At 44.0% G+C, this 23,753-nt stretch overlaps 1 protein-coding gene across 4 annotated transcripts in view; it reads left to right on the top strand.

Moving 5' to 3' along the window:
- LOC124612263 (L-lactate dehydrogenase-like) overlaps positions 1-23,753 on the top strand; it is a 309,128-nt gene that overhangs the window by 232,149 nt on the left and 53,226 nt on the right. The window contains exon 1 of one of the 4 annotated variants that reach the window (XM_047140356.1): positions 2,824-2,965. The exons of 1 other annotated variant lie outside the window; for it this stretch is intronic. Coding sequence is in view for 1 of the 3 variants with exons in the window: in XM_047140353.1 (XP_046996309.1) it covers positions 2,986-2,992 (7 nt within the window). In the remaining 2 variants the exon portion in view is untranslated. Of the gene's footprint in view, positions 1-2,823; positions 2,993-6,101; positions 6,219-23,753 lie in introns of those variants that run through there. 2 more of the 4 variants (XM_047140353.1, XM_047140354.1) reach the window with 2 other exon arrangements.

Genomic DNA, 23,753 nt, shown 5'->3' with positions numbered 1-23,753 from the left:
CTTAAAGTATCAGTGTACGAGGTAGCGTACGCAACACTCCCGCTTCTGTCGTACATCTCGAGCAGCACACGTGAGAATCCTCAGCACAAGAACACGAAAATTCATGTGTTTATACGGGGTGTTCAAAAAGTCTCTCCGCAGTGCCGTATGATTGTTCACCTGCCTGGGTTACTTCACTTCAAGTGGACTCTCCCAACATTCCACTGTTTCGTTTCTCAGCTAGCGTCAATAGTATCGTTGGTGTGTGTCGTTGCGTATTGACGTGAACGTTTTAGTTCCTTTGTTCGTTTGTTCCGTTTTTGTCGCTGTTAAAATGCTAACCATTGAAGAACGTGTGTTTTTAGTCGAACAAGTGTTCAAAGCAGGCGGTAATTACACAGTTTCAGTTCGTCAAACATTTAATTCAGTTTTCCCGGAGACAACACTCCCACATCGCGATACTGTGCGAGATTTGATTAACAAATTTTGAAGTACGGGTTCAGTGACAGATGCACCGAGATGTGGTCGTCCTAGCGTCTTGTCTGAGGGTAAACTAATCGATATTTCCGATAAAATGTCCATGAGTCCGAAGAAGCCAGTAAGAAAACTCGCCCAGGAAATCGATGTTAGTGTCGGAACGGCCCACCCAGCAGTAAGGAAAAATTAGAATTTTTCCCGTACAAAGTGACAAACTGAAAAATACTGATCATGGCAAGAGACTGCATTATTGTCAATGGTTCAAAAATTTCGTTCAACAAAATGGAAGGGATGTTCTTAATGACGAGACGTGGTTTCATTTATCCGTGTACATGAATTCTCACAATTCTCGTATGTGGAGTACTGCAAATCCATTGTGTATTAATGAGGAACCACTTCGTTCTGTGAAAATAGGAGCTTGGATTGGAATTTCTAGACGTCGGTTGTGGGTCCCATATTTGCCAACGAAACAATAAACGCACAACGATACTGCAGTGATATTCTGTACCAATTCGTAGGAGAACTTGTGTTAAGTGAAATACTGAACTGTTATTTTCAACAAGGTGGTGCAACCGCGCGTGCTACTGACGTTTCAATGTCACTGCTTGCTGCTGTTTTAGGTGATTGCATAATTTCACAGGGACTTCGGCCTCCACGATCGCCTGACCTAACACCACCTGACTTTTTCTTCTGGGGTGCAGCGAAAGCAACTGTCTATAAAAACCGTCCACAATCCATCGATGAATTGAAAACTGCAATATCCACTTTCACTGTTTCTGTTACAGAAGAAATGTTACAGCTTGTGTTTGGAAACATGATTAGACGAATTGAATTGTATATTCAACAACAGGGGGACACTTTCAACATTTAATGTGACAATTTGTAAATAAAAATGAATATTCAATAAATTAATAACTTGTATTTCACTGAGTATCGTTTCAGTATCTTCACTGCGGCATACGGCACTGCGGAGAGACTTTTTGAACTCCCCGTATTATTTGTTAGTTTACTCTTCTTGAGTGTTAAGCGGAAATCCGTAATAATTACTTGAGAGAAGGTGCACTTCTTAGCCCAGATCACTTGTTCACAACCTTCATTGTCGACTACCAGTTTCGATAAGCATGGTTACCATCTTCAGATCTAGATAAAACGTTGGTACGTGTCTCCTATACCAGCTGTACAAGTACTCTTTCTAAAACATTGCTCGGTGTGTGAGAGACGAGATGAATGATGCATCGGCAAGTTAAGGTTAAAATCACAACATACAGAGTAATTCGCCAAATGTTCGTGTCTCATATCAAACACCAGTTCGTACTTCACTGCAGTCCAGCGGTACCCTGGCTGTAACGTACACTGCAGTGTGTGCCAGGGAACACGAGGATATGGCAAATTACTCTGTATCTTGTGATTTTAACCTTGACTTGCCGATGCATCGTTCATCGTGTCTCTCACATACCTCGCAATGTTTTAGAAAGAGTAATTTTGCAGCTGAGCTGGTATAGGAGATATGTAATAACCTTTTACCGAGATATGAAAATGGTAACCAATCTTCGAAACTGGTAATCGACAATTAAGGTCGTTTACAAACGATCTTGGCGAAGAAGTTCGCCTTCTCTCAAGTATATGTTACTTGTACTGATACGTATCTAAATATAGATGATTTTCGATACGTCTCACTTTTTTGCGTAATTGACATATATTTATAACAATGTAATTAGCTAATAGCTTCGCAACTAAAGTTGAAATGGAACGGAAATCTGAGAATAGTGCGCGTACAGAGGCTCAGTCAGTTATGTGCGAAGTACCCTCCTCCATACGGTGTGCAGAGGTTCGCTGAGCGTAAATGCAGATGTACGTGTGAAAAGGCTGCAACTAAAAATGTCATGAAGCGCATTGTACCGTTTACTATGGTGTCGAGCGAGTAACTAACGACGTACACGTATCCGAGCATTTAACGGTAGATCACACGAAGAATGTAATGGGAACTCGGTGCCGTCGTGCGGAAGTTGCACAAGCGCGTGCAGTTTTGCGGTATGCGATCCGACGTCGCGTCATGCCGCTTCCTGGAGTTCCACATTTACCGGCGCGTGGCGCACGTGACGAGACCAGCGCAGCGCCCCGCGCGCATGCAGGGTGGGCAGGGAAGGGTGGCTTACGTGCACGTGGTCACAGCGGCACCTCTGCGCCGGCTGACGCAACGAGGGCGCAACGGCCGGAGGCGTGGCCCCGCCGCGTCTATTTTCCCCGAACTGTCAGCGCGCGAGTCGGCGTCGCGTGTCGCCGCTCAGCTGTTTCAGCTCCACGCGCACCGCGCTAGTCAGCCGCGCTCCCCACCGCCGCTTCGCGCCTGCTGGCTTCCCGTTGTAGAGGAGCAGCAGCGGCGCGCCGTCGCTGGCTTGACTCACACCGTACGCTCAAGGGCACCTTGGAAACTCGCGCCCGCGCCTATTCGCGACGGGATAAAGGCGGCTCGGGAGGAAGTTCGGCGAGTTTTCTTTCCGACACTGAGGTACGTGAGTCTCGGGGACCATGAGTGGTACGTAAGCTACCAAACGGCACTTTAACCCCTTCACTGACGGCTATATGTAACTGCTTACGCAGCAGTTTAAATTTAATACTGGCAAGTGGCACGCCCATTTATGTGTCAACGCACTTCAATTTATCGCTTTTAAAATACCTAATAATTTCCTTCATAAATATATATCGTACTGTTTCCACCTTTCTTAAGTAATTCGTCTATCTACACCAGCGTGTTCTTTTTTTTTTCTTTTTTGTATTTGTAATGACTGTTCTGTTTCTCTTATTAAAAATCGGTGGCTATTTTTGGGCTTGTTGAAATTTATGGCGCCCACTGCGCACACGCTATTGTTAAAATTTAAATACATGCAGGTCATCTTTGTCCGTAAATTGCTCTCTAATTGGAGATTGGATTGATCTGTCCAGCGAAGTAACAATGTGAAGTGAAGGTGAGAGTTTACTTCGGTCTGCTCTTTATACATTTTAACTTGATTTTTAATTTTTTGCTAGGTTCACATTCCTGCGACTCAACAATTTTTTTTCGGGGGGTAATAGTATCACCCTTCGTCCTGACGAAAAAGGAGGGAAAAACCCTACGTTAGCATTAGCCCCCGGCGGTTATTGAAATTAAAATGGATGCGATAACCGTAGGCAGATTTGAATCCTAACTTTACTTTTTGAGTCTCAAGCGTTCGGTTGTTGACCCACCAAGATCGATCCGTCTCGCCTTCCAAGTCAGAAAGTCAGTCACGATTCAAGTGAGGTTATGAGCCAAAGGATCGAGTGGTGGGAAAAACTCGTCACTATTTCGGAAGCGATATTAAAGCAGCAGTATTAAGAACTGATTGCTTAATATAGTTTCTCCATACTCAGTGTATTGACTTACACATTTTCCGTGCGAACGCCGTCTTTGTTCACGTCCGGCTTGCTGCCAATATAGTTCTTACACTGCAGCTATTGGCTACGCAAGGGTTGTTATTCTCTAAATAATTCTCGAGGAATTAAAAAAAAAAAAAAATATAATTTCGTTGCTAGTGTAGTGTATTACGTTAAGTAAAAGACGATGGAGACGATATAAAAGGTTTGCATCTGTTGTGCGCCAGTGGCTTCTTACCGCAAAATGCATGCATACCGCTGCGTTTGGACGTTCTTTCCGAGTTCAGATTGGTGTGCTGCGTCTATATAAAGTGTAATGTTTTATTTCTCTTCATTTTTCCTCTCAGCAAAAAGCTTTTCGCTAAAATATTGTCACCGTTATCAGTTTTTCACTGTACATATGGTTATTTATCCGGCCGGCCGGTGTGACCGAGCGGTTCTAGGCGCTTCAGTCTGGAACCGCGCTACCGCCACGGTTGCAGGTTCGAATCCTGCCTCGGGCATGGATGTGTCTGATGTCCTTAGGTTAGTTAGGTTTAAGTAGTTAGTTCTAGGGGACTGATGACCTCAGATGTTAAGTCCCATTGTGCTCAGAGCCATTTGAACCATTTTTTGTTATTTATCCGCTCTGCCTGAAATGGAATTATGTTTTTACGATTCGAGTGTCATTAGCCATGTCGAAACTAAATATAGCTAGTGTTTGTGTACAGATGTTCGACGCATAACATACTGGTGTATAAGGCAACAAAAGCGCCCCGCTACAACTAAATTGAATAGAAGCTTATCTTACTTTTTTAAAACTAAAATTAGAGGCTTTAGAGAGACGCAGTACCAAGCAGATACATGTATTTCCTTCGACAATCTAGATTTCATGTTCTCGTAACTCCAGTTACCGATGGCTTATTAAGCTCTGATTTCTTGATACCACGTTCCGTACTGTTGATGATACATGAATAGCAGTCAATTGCAAACATACAAACCACGCTGACGAGTGTAACAGTTGAACAAATCTCATGTTTCATATTCACCCAACGAGGTTACGCATCGGTAATAGGGCACTAGACCGTCTTCGGGAGGAATACGTACAAATTCCTCCCCATTCATAAAGATTGTTTCAACGATTTCCCTGAATAGCTTAGAACGCATACTGGGGTGGTTCCTTCGAAAAGGATGCTGTCGAATTAATTTCCGAACCTTGTTCAATTAGAGCTCGCGTTCGACCTTAATGACCCCGTGCTTGGCAGAATGTTAAATCCTTAACTTCCTTTACGTTAATCACCGTAAAATTTCTCACGAATATGATCTGTGAAACGCATAAATTCTCTTTCGGCACTGCAGTGGTTTCTTAATGTAGAACGTGGATATCAGAGACTGTGCGATGGACATCTCTTCAGTAATACAAACATTCTGGCATGTACTACTGACCTCAGTTCCTTCAAAAAATGGTTGAAATGGCTCTAAGCACTATGGGACCTAAGTATCTGAGGTCATCAGTCACCTAGACTTAGAACTACTTAAACCTAACTAACCTAAGGGCATCACACACATCCATGCCCGAGGCAGGATTCGGACCTGCGACCGTAGCAGCAGCGCGGTTCCGGAATGAAGCGCCTAGAACCGCTCGGCCACAGCGGCCGGCTCAGTTCCTTCCTTCGATCGGAATCGTAAGGAAATGCCCAGTCGTTAATATGACCATATCTGTTACGATCTGGCAGTCTCCAGAACCTGAGAGAGTATTATTCTTTTGTTTAGCGCGAGGTGTTTCGTAGACCACTATTCAAGGCTGGCTGCGTATTGTTCCGCGTTCAGTATTGCGCACATCCGTCGTCGGGCGATAATGACACAGAGCTACCAGTAGGCGGACAAAGTACAAATAAAACTCCCGAGCACACGGATGCTGCGGTATTGGAAAGTTCGGCACAAGAGTAGCTAAGAATTTTAACTTCTGCTGTATTTTCAGGAAATCTTCTGAGCTCTGAAAGGACGAGTAATATCGATTAAAAACTGTATTCACTTGTCACAGTACACCTGTTATCGCAGCTGAGGACTGTCGCTAAGATTTACGAGGTACGATTTATCTGGATATACCGTCCCCTTCCTGTGAAGTGGCCACTCACCGTATTTAGAAAGAAGACGTGTTCGCGCTATAGAGGGGACACACCGCTTGCGCGAACCGGCTGGTGCGTGACGTCACTCCAGCGGCCGGATCCTCGCGCTGCGATTCGCTGAACAGTGCCTGCCCCGCCGGTGCCCTGGCTGTCGTGCCAGTTTCCCGCCTATCAGCTGTTACCTCGGCTCAGTAGCCGTGCGCGACCGTTCCTGGCAGGTTGTGGGTTGCCCTATCTTCTGCACTGAGTCCTCTGCTCTCGGTAAGTGTCGCACCAGCCAACTTCGCTTACTAATTCTGCCCTGTGCTGGGTGCTGCGATTGCGATAAGGGACCGGCGTCCTCTAGCGCCGTGTGTGAAATCTGTTGTGAACAGCTGAAAGTGACGGCCTTCCACTGCGGCCGATCGTTCACCGCCTTAACCTATCCCACGTCCACTAGTAGAGTCCGCTGATCGTTGTAGGTGCGTCTTTCGATACTGCATTTGTAACCATTACCTCGAGGAGGTTGTGTGACCCCTTGGACATGAACACTGGCCTTCTATATGGGGCAACAAACTCCTGGAAATTAAAGACCTGCCAATGGCTTAGAGACTTCCTGTGACCCCTCTCGTGACCAAAGCAGCTACAACCACCTCGAGAAGGTTGTCGCAACTAGTTTAGTCTTAAACCCGGGTCAGTGCGAACACACCAGATCATGCAACAGACCTCTGTGACCGCGTAATAGCTAGAGGGCGACAGCAGCATTATTAAGAACGTAGTATTGCCTACTGTATACGGGTATACAACGTTGTTCACTCTTGTAAATAGGGAAAATGAACAACAGCAAGATACGTGGCTGCTTTTACTGTTACCTTGTGTCGTTTGGGGTATTCAAAAAAATATATAGAAGTCCACTGGACAGCCGAGGCTGCTGTACAAAAAGACAAAAGCGGTGCATTTTGCTGGGCGTAATGTGTCATTAACCTAGTGGCAAGTGTGCGTAGGAGCTCGTTTCGGGCTGCACCAGCTGTAGGCAACGTAGTGCGCGGGCGCACTGCGACGATTATCTGACCCACTTTCACGCAGGATACGCACCCGAGGGTGAAGCAAGCCGGCGGTAGGCAGGTGGCTGAAAGTGGATCGATGGCTGCGTGCACACAGAGGGCGATTCGAGGTCATTCCAAGGACGTGCAAAAAGGAGCCAGCTGCTTGCGGTGTGTGGTCTCTGGATCTGAAAATACCTCAGCTGTGCGCTGGCGGCTCTTGATATCGCACAGAATAGATACCGGAGCGACGGAGAGAGACGCAAGTTAAACTCGCGCTGTAGAGGCCACGAAGTGTGATGGTTCTTCGTGTCACAGGATGAAATTCTGCGCGTAGGGGCGTAGGTGGTGTGTAGGGGTAGACAGAGAGACGAAAGTGAAACTCTGGTTCGTGAGGCTATTGACATTATGCTGTTAGCGGAGCCTTTAGCAGATGGTTCACCAAAAAGATACGCGCTTTCTTGTACAGAGTCCTCAAAATTGAAAAACTCCTTAAAACCACGATCATTTTTCTGTTACCTGTGTAATACGCTGAAGAAACTAGTATTTAAAAAATCAAGTGTGGGTAAATGTGTTACTAGATCAGTATGTAACAGCACGTTGCGCCATTTTGAAGGAAATTACGTTAATTTATATATTTTGAATCAAGAAAATTGAAAAAACTGTGGAACATTGAAGCTGCTTCTTGTATGGTGACCAAAAAATAAGAACTTCACAACTGTAGAGAGTCTGGGAGTAGACTATTGCTAAAGAAACTACAAAATTTTAATTAATTTTTTACTGCTTAAGTGAACGTTACATTCTTGTTAGGGCACAGTTTAATGGGTATTCTGTTCATTTTTTCTTAGTTATTTACTAAATTGCCGCGCGGGATTAGCCGACTGGCCTAGGGCGCTGCAGTCACAGACTGTGCAGCTGGTCCCGGGGGAGGTTCGCGTCCTCCCTGGGGCATGGGTGTGTGTGTTTAGACAAACCTTCTGAAAAGCTCCACTCATGTCAATTATACATCAGAATATTAAAGTAAATTTTTTCAAGTGTTTTAGATGATACATAGCTACTGTTACCGATGAATGCCACTAATAAACGAAAAATTCAGTTTAATCCTCTCACTTCCCCTATCGAGATACTCCGTACAAACGCTATAACCAACGCATTACTGCAGGTTGTCAAAGATTTCCTATTCAAAGACCAGCGTCGGAACGAAACTCCTTACAAATAGTAAGCAGTATTCAGTGTTCGAGCACGGGATGTTTCGTTACTAGGCTCCTTCTTCGACGCAGACAGCTTAATTTCAACAGCTACCACTTCATGAACTATAGGTTTTGATAGCACAGTTACATTACGAATCGTAGAAACATTTTGTCGTCAATAGTTTGCTAAACAACCAACTTCCTCTTACCAATTAATCGAAGAGTGGACCCTGACTTACATTCCACCGGCCACAAAGGGTTCACTTCGTTGCATAAGCCCTCCCATTATTACCCAGGGTGCTTCTAGGATATACCCATTTCTGTGGCCCATTAATCAAATAATCAAGGCTAGCGTATTCATATTTCATGAAGTCCATAACTTACTATCTGTGCACAGTGCTGAATGCGTGTCATTGTTCAGTCCGTGCATTCTTTTTTTCTTATCTAACAATTTTTGCGAGAATCATAACAGTCTTGCCACTCTTCGCTGAGATTCGGTCAAACCATTCTTAAAGTTTTCGTACAGTTATCGTAAAATTGTTGTTATTGTATATTTTGTTACACTACATTAAAATAGGGGAAATAATTCTACTTGCGGCCAACCAAACTGTGACGTTTTTCAAAGTTTTAGAGCGTCGGAGATATAACTCGTGCCTTCTGACACCAGTGAGGGTGACTCCCGAAAATATGACAGCAATATCGAATACAACACCCGAAGGAAAAATGGAAATATCGCATGGAAATGCACGCGTAAATGGGTGCGAGTGCAACAGGTGGCGGTTAGCGATGCACATGGCTCACCTGGCTGAAGGAAGGCTAATAGCAGTGAGTCACTCAGTGTTCACGTGAAAACTTGCTGCCTCGCACATGAACGTGGGTGACATTGCATTGCGCGTCATATAGTCTACACAGGATCCCCAGTATTATCGACGACGTACCCAGAGACGGGACAGGGGTGAGCAAGTACTACCCTCCGCGGAAACCCCCGGCCCCCAAGCATAACCACAAACCGAACTCTCAACATGTCTGCTTCAATACGGATCTTAAATATTAGCAAATGTAGTCATTTGTCGTGAAACACATATTAGTTATTCTCAGCATAACTACACCACTGGCCATTAAAATTGCTACACCACGATCATGACGTGCTACAGATGCGAAATTTAACTGACAGGAAGAAGATGCTGTGATATGCAAATGATTAGCTTTTCAGAGCATTCACACAAGGTTGGCGCCGGTGGTGACACCTACAACGTGCTGACTGGAGGAAAGTTTCCAATCGATTTCTCATACACAAACAGCGGTTGACTGGCGTTGCCTGGTGAAACGTTGTTGTGATGCCTCGTGTATGGAGGAGAAATGCGTATCATCAAGTTTCCGACTTCGATAAAAGTCGTTTTGTAGACTATCGCGATTGCGGTTTATCGTATCGCGACATTGCTGCTCGCGTTGGTCGAGATCCAATGACTGTTAGCAGAATATGGAAGCGGTGGGTTCAGGAGGGTAATACGGAACGCCGTGCTGGGTCCCAACGGCCTCGTATCACTAGCAGTCGAGATGACAGGCATCTTTTCCGCATGGCTGTAACGGATCGTGCAGCCAGGTCTCGATCCCGAATGGGGACGTTTGCAAGACGACAACCATCTGCACGAACAGTTCGACGACGTTTGCAGCAGCATGGACTATCAGCTCGGAGACCACAGGTTCTGTTTACAGCATCATGATGGTCGCATCCGTGTTTGGCGACATAGCGGAGAACGCACATTGGAAGCGTGTATTCGTCATCGCCATACTGGCGTATCACCCGGCGTGATGGTATGGGATGCCATTGGTTACACGTCTCGGTTACCTCTTGTTCACATTGACGGCATTTTGAACAGTGGACATTACGTTTCAGATGTGTTACGACCCGTGGCTCTACCCTGCATTCGATCCCTGCGAAACCCTTCATTTCATCTGGATAATGCACGACCGCATGTTGCAGGTCCTGCACGGGCCTTTCTGGATACAGAAAATGTTAGACTGCTGCCCTGGCCAGCACATTCTCCAGATCTCTCACCAATTGAAAACGTCTGGTTCAATGGTGGCCGAGCAACTGGCTCGTCGCAATACTACAGTCACTACTCTTGATGAACTGTGGTATCGTGTTGAAGCTGCATGGGCAGCTGTGCCTGTTCACGCCATCCAAGCTCTGTTTGACTCCATTCCCAGGCGTATCAAGGCCGTTATTACGGCCAGAGGTGGTTGTTCTGGATACTGATTTCTCAGGATCTATGCACCCAAATTACGTGAAAATGTAATCACATGTCAGTTTTAGTATAATATATCTGTCCAATGAATATCTGTTTATCATCTGCATTTATTCTTGGTGTAGCAATTTTAATGGCCAATAGTGTAATAAAGTTGCGCTGCCTCCACCTCCTTCCCTCCTCAACTTAAATCCTGGGTATTGTATTTTAGTCGGGGAATGAAAGTCTCGTTTCGCTCAAAAATGCAGTTTACGGCGCCGACCGCGTACTGGACAAATCCCATTGTCCAACGTCTTTGCCTTACGGAGTTGCACTTCTGATATGCTATTCCAGAAGTGTTCCGGTAACATACTGATTGCCCTCAAAACTTTTCGAGCTACAAATTTCTTTAGATGTGGGAATAAATAGAAGTCAGATGCTTCCAAATCTTGTGAACAGCGTGGATACATCTATTATTTATAATGAAAATTCTCCAGATTTCCCACTGGCAAAGCTGTTTTGTGGGACGGTGCATTGCACTGATGTTCTGTTGCTTTCCTCTTTTACGAGTTGTACTCAAGTATTTTCATCATATTGTCCCGTAAAACTTGCTTAATAGCCGTTAATTTTTTTATTCTTTGGAAGCTTCAAGAGCATTCCTTCCGCAGTCCAAAAAACATTGCCGTTTACCTCGAAGCCAGGTGAAATACTTCGCCTTTTTGCGCGAGACCACCAGCTTATTCCACCCACTGCTTGGGTCGTGGCTTTGTTTCTGGCCTGAAGTGCCCATATAAACCGCATCTACATAACAATAAGGGCTACACCGCATGCAGTACCTGTCTTGCACAAGCTCTTCTCACAGTTATTTCTTCGTGCAGAAAGTTCAATACCTGTTATTCCCCTCAAGTACCGATGGCGTCAGTGTTTTGTATGCTTCTTAATAACAGATTGTTCAATACGATTCTGCGCACGTCTGTGGCTACGGTTTTGGGACATCCACCACTGAATCATGTTAAAGAGACGTAACAACCCTTTTGAATTTAGTATCCTATTTATAAATGATAGAAATTGAGGGCGTACGTACCTTGTAGAACATCAGCTTTTGATGAACTTCCGTTGAAGATAAGTCGTCCAAAACAAGAATTTTTCAGTGTGGTAGTCCAGTTACTTCACTTCACTAAATCACAAACAGCACTACTACTTAGATAAGCCGAGTAAAAAATTATTTCGCAGGTCTTGTTTACACTTAAATGTACAGATACAAAAGTAAATATATGTATATAATCAGTGTAATCACGAGGCTGGGTTTTCTGGCTTGTCTGCTTATTAATAGTTTGCTGGAAGGTGTTTAATGCAGATAATGTTATTGTTTTGCAAAAATAGAACACTGCAGTACTTTCGGGGACTTCAGGGAGTGTATGTTAACGGCCAAGGGGCTAGGGAGAGGAGGGTGGTGGGGGACCTTGAACCAACGTCATGATTCTCCATGATATACCGGTAGGAACCACAGGTACAAGGACACGTAAGTGCGTCGTAGTGGGGTACCCTCCATTTGTAACGAAAACGAGGTTTTCACTGTCCCTACTGTTGGCACATGTAGTCGGAAGAAGAATATTTCTTGTGTCCACCCTCAAACCCGTTCGTGGAGTTTTCTAAGCAGCTTTTCGCGAGATATTAGCCGTCGTTCTCGTCCTTCAGTTCGGATCAGTCTACATCTCGGTTTCTCAATCACTCAGATCTATCAATATTCGCACTGCCCTTCATCCACATTTTTACTTAATTATTTCGCAAGCCAGTAAAGTATGGAAGTACTTTGTACTAATATAGGTTTTCCGTCCTATTCTGTTCGCGTGTCGAGCGAGGCAAAATGACTGTATATGCGTCTCCGTACGCGCCCTAATCTCTCTTATCTTCTCACAATTCACACGCAAGATAAAAGATGAAGACCTGTCACACACGCTTCCTCAAACACTGGTTCGCTGTTTTGACCCAACAGGCTTTCACAAGAGCAGCGTCAACTTCCTCCCTATTTTTTTATATGATCTCCGCAAGCATTTTTGTTTGACTTGGGGTGTGGACCATACTCACCTGTAAAGAACCTAGTAACGTGATTCAGAATTCATTAAATGTCTGTTGTCATGGTCTGTACAATGGCTACAAACGCTTGGCGAGTACCCTGCATTTGGTCAGACAACCGTCTTGGTTATATCTTTTTTCAAAAGCACTGCTTCGTCCCAGAATTCTACCGACAGATGTGCCTTCCATTCGCCTTCCCTACTAGAAGTTTCACCAGTTCGTCGTAATTTACGTCGCTTTAGCGCTACCCTGAATATTTAAACGATGAGACGGTTCTAGAACTATACCACTGATATTGGAATCACGTTTGGTGTGTGTGTGTGTGTGTGTGTGTGTGTGTGTGTGTGTGTGTGTGTGTGTACGTGTGCTGTTTCTTTGTGCATGTGTCTGCCGTGTGTGTCTGCCGTGTGTGTTTCACCCGAGTGGTTCTCCCTTCACCCATGCAGTTCGTTAAGAGAAGCTTGAACCCTCCAGAATCATCATCACTATGCATAAATTGCTCTGTAATTGTGTGCAACTATTCGTTTAACCCTTATCGTAAATAGGGGTGACCTTCAACCCTTGCCCAGCCACGCGAGACTCTTCAGCATGCGAGATAAATAAAGAGTTCAGAAAGGGGCTGATTCCATGGCGCATTCAGTGTAATATATAACAATGGAAAATCCAGGATGGAATGTAACAATACCAGAGAAGGAAAGTTGCTACTCACCATATAGTGGAGATGCTGAGTCGCAATAGGCACAACAAAAATATTCACACAATTATAGCTTTCGGCCACTCTCACACACACACACACACACACACACACACACATACAAACGCAACTTGCACACACGTCTGCAGTCTCGGAGAGCTGAAACCACACTGTGAGCAGCAGCAACAGTGCATGATGGGAGTGGCGACAGGAGGGGGGTAAGGAGGAGGCTGGGGTGGAGAGGGGGAGGGATAGTGAAGGGTTGCAGTTTAGACGGAGGGCAGGAGAGAAGATGGGGAGGATGGACGGGGTAAGTAGTGGAATGGAGAGAAATAAAAAGAAATTAAAAGACTGGATGTGGTGGTGAAATGATGGCTGTGTAGTGCTGGAATGGGAACAGGGTGGGGGCTGGATGGGTGAGGACAGTGACTAACGAAGGTTGAGACCAGGAGGGTTACTTATGCCCTCCCCCTCTGCACCTTCTCTCCTGCCCCCCATCTGAACCGCAACCCTTCACTGTCTGCCACTCCCACCATACATCCCTCCCCCTCCCCACCCCAGCCTCCTCCTTACCCTCACCCAGTCGCCAATCCCATCATGCACTGCTGCTGTTGCTCGCAATGTAGTTTCAGCTCTCTGAGACTGCAGACGTGTGTGTGTGTGTGTGTGTGTGTGTGTGTGTGTGTTTTTCTACTGCTGACAAAGGCCTTAATGGCCGAAAGCTATAATTGCGTGAATCTTTTTGTTATGCCTATCATGACACAGTGTAATATCTAGTAGTTTCGTGAGGGTCTTGTGCCTTATTCTTTTTTGTACACACTAAGAAAAAAAAAAAAAAAGACGCACCGAGAAAGAAGTATCTGAATGGGATGGAAATTGGCAGACGTGATGTACATGTACAGACAAACAGATGATTACAATTTCAGAAAAACTGAGAAATTGAGCAATTCAGTAATGCATTGGTCCACCTGGCCATCATGCAAGCAGCTACTATGTTTGGTTCAAAATGGTTCAAATGGCGCTGAGCACTATGGCACTTAACATCTGAGGTCATCAGTCCCCTAGACTTAGAACTACTTAAACCTAACTAACCTAAGGACATCACACACATCCATGCCCGAGGCAAGATTTGAACCTGCGACCGTAGCAGCGGTACGGTTCCGGACTGTAGTGCCTAGAACCGCTCGGCCTCAGCGGCCAGCACTCTGTTTGGCATTGGTTGATTGAGTTGTTGGATGTCCTGCTGGGTATTGTGCCTAATTCTGTCCAATTGGAGCGTTAGATCGTCAGTATCCTGAGATGGTTGGAAGTCACTGCCCATAATGCTCCACACTTCCTCAGTTGGGTAGAGATCCAGTGACCTTGCTGGTTAAGGTAGGGTTTGGCAAGCACCAAGACAACGGAATAACTTAGACGAGGTAGGAGCAGCACTGGAAGTCCGAAATATAGCTGAGCCGGTTACTAGTTCGGACTGGTGTCTCTAGTGTCTCTTCAGAACAATGTATGAACTCAAACTGAAGCCATACATAGTGGCAGTAGTATGTTGACTGATTCAGTTCAGGTACTGTCTCTCGATGTCACTCCTGCAAAGGCTATGGCAGAATGCACTTGACTGGAGACGTTGATCTTGAAACGATCTTTTCTTTCTAATGGAAATGAGCGTTTGGCATCATTGACCGTGGGGGACCCCTTGCGGGGTGCGTCTGGCTGCCTTGGTGCAGGTCTTACAACATTCGATGCCACATTGGGCGACCTGCACGCCGGATGGGGATGAAATGATGATGAAGACAACACAACACTGACTCGCTGAGTGGAGAAAATCTCCAACCCAGCCGGGAATTGAACCTGGGCCCGTAGGACTGCAAACCGTCACGCTTACCACTCAGTTATCTTTTTGTTGTTGATGTTGTTGATCTTTGTGTTTGGTCGTTGTGGACGTCACATGACATCCTTTCCGTTAAATTTCGTTTGTTGATTCTTCCAGTTTTTTTGCCGAGGCCAACCAGCTCTTTGACCGAACACGCTGAGCTACCGTGCTGGCTCTGTCGGGGCGGACGTCTTTCTCATGAAGCATGGCTACTTTCATCAGGGCATGTGAACTCACAGAACAATCAATGTAGGAGTTCTGAAAATCCTTTGAAGTTATATCAAGAGCTTGTTCATGGCTTGAAACAAGTGTATGGTGTGCAGTTAATGGAACATGTTTGGGTTTCTTCGCGTAAAAGGAGAACCTGATGTCCAATAATTTTGTTTGCAAACACGGCTGCTGCAGGAGCTGGAAAACTAATTGACGAAAAAATATATTATCTTTCATCAGAGAACTAACAACTAAGGAAAGCATCTACGATTACTTCATTCAGGACAATGCAGTGGAAAAGCACACACCGTCGGTGCATCTGCAACAGTATTACAATGTGTTTTTGAAGATAGTTACAATTTTTTTGGACTTATTTTGCTCGGGCCTAGTTTGCTCGGGCCTAGTTTGCTCGGGCCTAGTTTGCTCGGGCCTAGTTTGCTCGGACTTACTTGCAAACCCTTTCCTAAGTCATCCTATTGATTGCAAAGGTTCTCTACACTGTGCAACTGACAGGAGCGTCACGCGGTGAATGCAGCCTGCATATTGGCCAGTGTCTCCCTTTATTGGCAACGCCGGGGACAGCGGTTACGTCATCAGTGAAATAACCTGTTACTGCAGAGGGAGGCATCTTTGCTGATGACTACGTGGCATGATGTATGGGCATAGGGTGACCATACCGTAATTTGTGGTACTGGTTACCACTATGTGCAGAGGTACAGAAATTCAGGTACTGCATCCACATGTGAAAGTGTTGAAGTTTACCAAAATGTCTTCTTTATTGGTGATGATGTTCATCCATGTAAAAGGAGGGAAAGCTGAAAAGTGGAAGGTATGCTTAGATGGGCTTTGGAAACGAACTTGAAAACAGTGCCATAGAAAGGGGTAGATGAAGAAATGGGAGATTCGATAGGCAAGAAAATGTTGACAGGGCACTGAAAGATCTAAATAGAAGAGACATTCCCTTAATTATTGAAATCCTAGGGAGAATTGGCATTGCTATATCGCTGTAGCGCAACCCAATACCAATTGCAGGTTGTGTATCTAACAGCTTCCAGCGGCAACAAAACTAGATTCTCAATATTTCGCGTAATTGTTGACCATATTTAAAAGTTTAAATGCGGTCATAATCTACTCTTTAAGATGTATAATCTTGTGTTAAACTATGGCGAGACATTTGAGAATGACAGCATTTTCCAACTTCCGAAAATTTTAAACCTTTACAAAAGATTTTTTCGCTGCCATCCCCCCCTCCCAAACAAGTGGCGAAGGGAAAAAGTTAATCGCTTACTACATTTTTGCTGTTTGTGCAATCAGACTTCATCATCAGCCTTGAAGTTTTAATTTATTACTACTTTACTATTAATTCTTTCGTCATCCAATGTTCCTGCACAATTACATCGTTGTACGACGCACAGTTCAAGAGGTATGGGCATCGTAAATATTTAAAAGGGCGTAAAACGAGCTTTTGCTTAAAATCGAGCCCAAATTATTGGACTATATTCACCAGTGTTTCATTATGAGAGCATTTAGTCACTTCCAGCAAACTTTAACCATGATTTCAAACCTTTCCTAAACTTTTTTCTCCCTTGCATGTTCAAAATGAAATACTTAACACATTATCTATATTTGTAAAATACACGTTTGAAGCTGTTTTACACATGCAGGCTAGATTCCTTAAAGAATCAGGGCTTTTACTGGTGACAAAACTGTTCCGCGTCGGTGGAAGATATGAGATCGGAGAAATACCCTCAGACATCAGGAAGTATGTTATAATTCAAATTCCAAAGATAGTAAGTGCTGACAGGTTCAACAAGTCATGACTGCAAAATAGTTATTCAGATTATTTAGAGAAGAATGGAAAAACTGGTAGAAACCAACCCTCAGGGAAAATCAGTTTGGGATCCGGAGTAACGTTGCAACGTGTAAGGAAATACTGACCCTACGAATTATCTTATTAAAAGATCAGATGATGATGATGATGATGATGATGATGATGATGATGTGGCGGCCTTTAGTCCGAAGACTGGTTTGATGCCGCTTTGGTGCTTCTCTCTTCAGTGCAAGCCTCTTTCTCTCTGAATACTAAGTGCAACTTCCATCCTTCTGAATCAGCTTACTGTATTCATCTCTTTGTCTTCCTCAATGATTTTTTACCCCCCATACTTCCCTCCAGTACTAAATTGGTGACCCCTTGATGTCTCAGAAAGTGTCCCACCATGGTATCCCCTCTTCTAGTCAGGTTGTGCCATAGATTTTTTCCCCAATTCTATTCAGTACCTCCTCCTTAGTTTCGTGATCTACGCATCTAATCTTCAGCATTCTTGTGTAGCACCACATTTCAAAATATTCTATTTTCTTCTTGTCTAAAATGCTTATCGTTCACTTCAATACATGGCTACACTCCATACAAGTACTTTTAGAAAAGTTTTCCTAACACTCAAATCTATATTCGATGTTAAAAAAATACTCTTCTTCAGAAATTCTTTTCTTGCCATTGCCAGTGTCTATCTATCCTCTCTGCTTAGACCATGATCAGTTATTTTACTGCCCAAATAGCAAAACTCATCTACTGCTTTAAGTGCGTCGTTTCCTGATCTAATTCCCTCAGCATCATCTGATTTCATTGGACCACATTCCAGTATCCTTGTTTCGCTTTTGTTGATGTTCATTTTACATTCTCCTTTCAAGACATTGTCCATTAGTTCAACTGCTCTTCCAAGTCCTTTGCTGTCTCTGAGAGTATTAAATTGTAATCGGCACACCTCAGAGTTTTTATTTCTTCTCCCTGTACTTTCAAGATTTCCTTTACGGCTTGCCCAAGGTACAGATTGAATAACATCGGGGATAGGCTACAACCCTGTCTCACTCCCTTCTCATCCACTGTTTCCCTTTCATGTATCTCGACTCTTGTAACTGCCATTTGGTTTCTGTAAAAGTTGTAAATAACCCTTCACTCTCTGTATTTCACCCCGATTTCAAAGAGAGTACATCAATCAACATTCGTAAAAGCTTTCTGTAAGTCTGCAAATGCTAGAAACGTAGGCTTGCCTTTACTTAACCTATCGTCTAAGATACGTCATAGGCTCAGTAGTGCCTCGCGTCTTCCTACATTTCTTCGAAAGCCAAAATGAGCTCCCCCGGAAGTTCGAGTCCTCCCGCGGGCATGGCTGTGTGTGTGTTTGTCCTTAACTGTCAGAGTGGTTGATGGTGGTGGTTAGTGTTTAACGTCCCGTCGACAACGAGGTCATTAGAGACGGAGCGCAAGCTCGGGTTAGGGAAGGAGTGGGAAGGAAATCGGCCGTGCCCTTTCAAAGGAACCATCCCGGCATTTGCCTGAAACGATTTAGGGAAATCACGGAAAACCTAAATCAGGATGGCCGGAGACGGGATTGAACCGTCGTCCTCCCGAATGCGAGTCCAGTGTGCTAACCACTGCGCCACCTCGCTCGGTTTAACTGTCAGAAGATGGATTAAACAAGGAAAAACCTACGTTTACAGAATTTATAGTCTTGGAAAAAGCATTTGACATTGTTGACTGGAATTGCACTCTTTGAAATTCCGAACTTACCAGGGATAAAGTACAAGGAGCGTAATATTGCGTACTGCTTGAACTTGTACACAAACCAGGTTGTGTCGCAGAACATGAAAGGGAAGCAGTAGTTCAGAAGCCAACAAGACTGGGTAGTAATCTATCCCCGATACAGGACCGGTTAAAGCCCAAGCGCCGGCCGAAGTGGCCGTGCGGTTAAAGGCGCTGCAGTCTGGAACCGCAAGACCGCTACGGTCGCAGGTTCGAATCCTGCCTCGGGCATGGATGTTTGTGATGTCCTTAGGTTAGTTAGGTTTAACTAGTTCTAAGTTCTAGGGGACTAATGACCTCAGTAGTTGAGTCCCATAGTGCCCAGAGCCATTTGAACCATTTTTTTGAAAGCCCAAGCGACACAAGCCACTGCTCGAGGTGTCAAACTGGGAGGGTCGCCCTAGTGCAAGATCTGTATACAGTGCGTATCACAATTAGCAGCGAAAACTGACACGGATTAAAGTATAAAGGGGAAAGAGGAGAGGGGGAGGCAAATAAATAGCTTTACTTGGAAAATGTTCTCGAATCAGACCTGCATTGATGTTATTCAATCTGCACACTGAGCAAGCAGTTATACACGAACGGAATATCTGCACAAAAGTTTAAACTTCAAGAAGAAGAAATAAAACTGAGTGCGCTGATGATATTGTGATTATTTCAGATAATATAGGACTCTGAATTGCAATCGAACGAAAGGAATAGTGCCTTGAAAAGAGGTTATAAAATGAGCGTCAACAATGGTAATGGAATGTAGTCAGATTAAATCAGACAATGCTGAGGGAATTCCACTAGGAAACGAGACACTAAAAGTAGAAGATACATTTTTCAATTTGGGCAGCAAAATAACTGATGGTGGCCAAAATAGAGATGAAACAAGGACTGGCTACAACAAGGAAGGTATTTATGAAAAAAGAGGAATTTGTTAACATAGAATGTTAATTTAAGAGTTATGAAGTCTTTTCTGTTAACTATTTGTCTGGAGTGTAGCCTTCTGCAGAAGTGATATGTGGGCATATGCCGCTCAGACAAGAACAGAATAGAAATTTTCGAAATGTGGTGCTATAGAAGTATGCCAAAGATGGGAAGGGTAGATCCGGTAATGAATGAAGAGGTACTGAATCAAAACTGGGAGAAGAGAAATTTGAGGCACAACTTGACTATGAGAGAGAATGAACTCATGTGACACATTCTGAGGCGTCAAGAAATAGTCAGTTTGGAATTTGAGGGATGTGTGGGCGGAGGGAAGGAGGGGGGGGGGGGTAAAAATTTAGAGGGAACCCAAGAAATGTAGACAGTAAGCAGGTTGGATGAAGATTGCAATATGAGGATGGTCTGAGAAGACTGGTAAATTTCCATGAAAGAATAGAACATTTTTGTTACCGCTTAATGGTAGGTAAGCTTGATTATTCCAAAGATCTTATGAAGAATTTTAACAATGTACAGCCTACAGTCCATTGTTGACGGCCGTCTGAATTGGGAAGTGCCTCGGCTGCGATTGAAAATGGAGGAAAACAGAGTTTTGTTCTGTTATTAAAACGTTTTCATTTGGCGGGCTGGACTGCCGCACAAATCGAAACATAATTGGATGAAGTTCACACGGACTCTGCACCATCATTGAAGAACATTTACTTTTGGAATAATGAATATAAACGTGGTCAGACAAGAACCGAAAACGAAGCGAGCTGCGGCCGTCCAATTGGGATCACCACAAAGGAAACCATTGACAAAATCAGTGATATGGTAATACAAGACCGGCGAGTAAAAATTCGTAGAACTTCTAACACTGTAGGCATCTCAAGTGAGCGAGTGCATAATATCACGCACGGGGAATTGGCTATAAAGAAGCTGTGTGCAAGGTGGATGCCACAGTTGCACAGTCTCCCAAAAGCACACCGAGCAGATCATTCCTACACAATGTCTGGCGATATTTAACCGCAATCCGCAAGACTTTTTGAGCCGATTTGTGACTGTTGATGAAACATAGGTCGATCGTTACACACCAGTCAAAACAGTGGACAAAGGCTGGTGAAAGTGTACAGAAGAATGCAAAGTCCATTTTGTCAGCTGATAAAGTGACGGTAACTGTCTTCTTGGGTTTCCCAAGGAGTAATCCTCGTATATTACGTGGAAAAAGGTAGAACCATAACAGGATCCTATTATGCTTCATTGTTGGATCGTTTGAAACTTGCGTTGGCTGAAAAAAGATAAATATTTGTACGCAAAAAGGCGCTCTTCCCACAGGATAATGCACCACCCTACTCATCGGCGATAACGATGGCGAAGGCGCATGAACTGGGCTTTGAATTGGTTCCCCATCCACCTCATTCACCAGAATTAGCCCCAAGTGTCTTCTTCGCGTTTCCTAACTTGAAACTTTTTCTTGCTCTGAAGGAATTTTCATCCAGTGAGGAAGTGACAGCTGCAGCCACCAAATATTTTGCAGAAACTGACAACTTATTTTACCGATGGGATGAAAAAGCTGGAGAATTCCTCAAAGGAGGCTGTCGAGAAGCAAGGGGACTTTTTTACAAAACAAACATTTATCTTTTTACCAGACTTTCGTAGCTACAGAGATGAAGAGGTTTGCACAGGATAGACTAGGGTGGAGACCTGCCTCAAACCAGTCTTCGGACTGATTTGAAGACCACACCACCACTTATCCTGGAGACTGCTGTACGTCACATGAATCGCGACAAAGCTACCTTGTTAAAGATTGTATTGAAAATTAATAACTAATACTCTGAAAAAGGAACAGTATATGTATCTAGGTAGCGCACAATAATAAGTGTTTGTAGTTATAATATCCTAACCTGAAGGTAACTTGCTATAAATCATATAACCCTCTGAAGCCTGCAACTTTTTGCATTCTTATCGTAGCAGCCTTTGGAGATGAAAATGTGAAAAATTTGACTTATCGTTTCTTTTAGTATTCGCTAATACAGGGCGTCGTATTCTGAAGCAACACTCGATGGGGCATTTTGCAGAGGCGCGTATTAAGGATAAGTATAATAAGTGGTACCCACTTGCTATGGTTTTATTTACCGATTGTCATTTTTTATTTGTAATTCAATGTTGATATCATACGAAGATAGCGAGTGGAGCTGTGGACCCTAGAAAATTGAGTGCCAAGTGGAGAAATCGGAACATTTCCGATATATTCTTCTGTTTTGACTTAAATAGAGGGATGAAAGCAGCGGGAGCAGCCAGAAACATTTGCGTCGTGTACGGGGATAATGCTATTGGACAGAGCACGACAAGAAAATGGATTTCTCGTTTTAAGCATTCTTATATTAGTGACTCAACGTTCAGGACGACCTTCGAGGTTTGATGAAAATCGTGTAAAAGTATTAATCACAATGATACATGTCAGTGTACTCGAGAACTGGCAAATGTGATGAACTGTGATCATTCCATCATCGTACGGCATTTTATGCAGTGAGGAAGGTTCATAAATCGGGTGTATGGATACCGCATGCTCTAAGCCAAAATCATGTGCTCATCATCAATCGGCTCGTGAACAACACCGACCATTCCTACACCGTATCGTTGCTGGTGACAAGAAAAGGCGTCTTTATGCTAACATAAGGAAAAGGAAAGAAATGAATGGTCTCGGGCCAAACAAAGCAGCAACTTCCGGTATAAAGACCTGTGGCACTCCGTCTTCAGGCCACAAGTGGCCCATCGGGAGAATCCGACCGCCGTGTCATCATCAGTTGAGGTGCCTGTGCGCAAGCACAAAAGATAAATGTTATGCATCTGGTGGAACATCAATGGTGTGGTGTACTACGAATTGCTTCCCCAAGGTATAACCATGACTGCTGACATTTATTGCCAACAACTGAGACCTCTTGCAGACGCACTTTAAGAACGACCAGGAATACTGCGTGTAGTGATGGTTCTCCACGATATCGCATGCCCCCTTTCTGCCACACTGACAGAAAATCCTATACAGGAATTGGGTGGGGAAATCACTCCATCCCCACCTTATTCAAATGATCTTGCGCCCTGAGATTTTAACTTCTTCTGCTCTCTATCGAAGAACCTTGAAGGAACTTCCTTCCCGTATGAAAATGCCCTCCGAACATGGCTCGACGAGTTGTTACCTCAAAACAAAGTGATTTCGCGGAATCGAAAACTTGCACCAGTGTTGGCAGACTTATAAATAATGAGTTAGAATATATTATTGATGACTAACGTCTGTTGTGTGTATCTGTTGTGTTTATTAAACTTATGGAAAAACGCTATGAACTTATACACCAACCTAATATATTTTCAAAATATTAAAGTAAGCAGTGTCGTTAGAGAATCCTCCGATGACCATTCTAAACTGTCACGTACAATGATTACCTTCGCATGGGTCTACTAAAATTCTGTTTCGACAACTTGAAAAATTGAATCTGAGGTACGATGTGCAGAAAAGCGAATTGAAAACATAAACAGTGCCCACAAATGCCGTGTGTCAGGTTCATCAAGTGTTGTCAACATCTGAATGGAAAATATTGTCAAACCGTCAATACTTGATCTCTCACGTTCATTATGCATTGACAATACAAAGCGTATTTGGGGGTCATCAGTACTATTCGTCAATATTTCTAGTATTGATAATACGTCAAAATACGCGCCTTCAGACGGTCAGTATATTGACGTTTTGAGAATACTAACAAACGTGTGAGCGCCCCTTGATAATAATGCTCTTTCGTCTTGTTTTGACCTCATTTTCCGCACAACTACTGTCCTAACAAAATACCTTCTTGGGCTGTGCAACAAGTGAGAGACTGTAAAGGATATTGTCACTACTGCCCCTGTCCGCAGGCAGGACAATATGTTTCCGAAGTTTTTAGTGTTTTCAATATTATTACGCAACAAGTCAATCTCAGTGTCATTGCACATCCGGGAAATTTGTCAGTGATGTTGACGGTCAAGGGGCCG

Source organism: Schistocerca americana, chromosome 4 (genome assembly GCF_021461395.2).
Source record: "Schistocerca americana isolate TAMUIC-IGC-003095 chromosome 4, iqSchAmer2.1, whole genome shotgun sequence".
Taxonomy (NCBI): Eukaryota; Metazoa; Arthropoda; class Insecta; order Orthoptera; family Acrididae; genus Schistocerca; species Schistocerca americana.
Note: the sequence above shows the minus strand (reverse complement) of the source record. Positions and strands in the feature narration are given on the sequence as shown.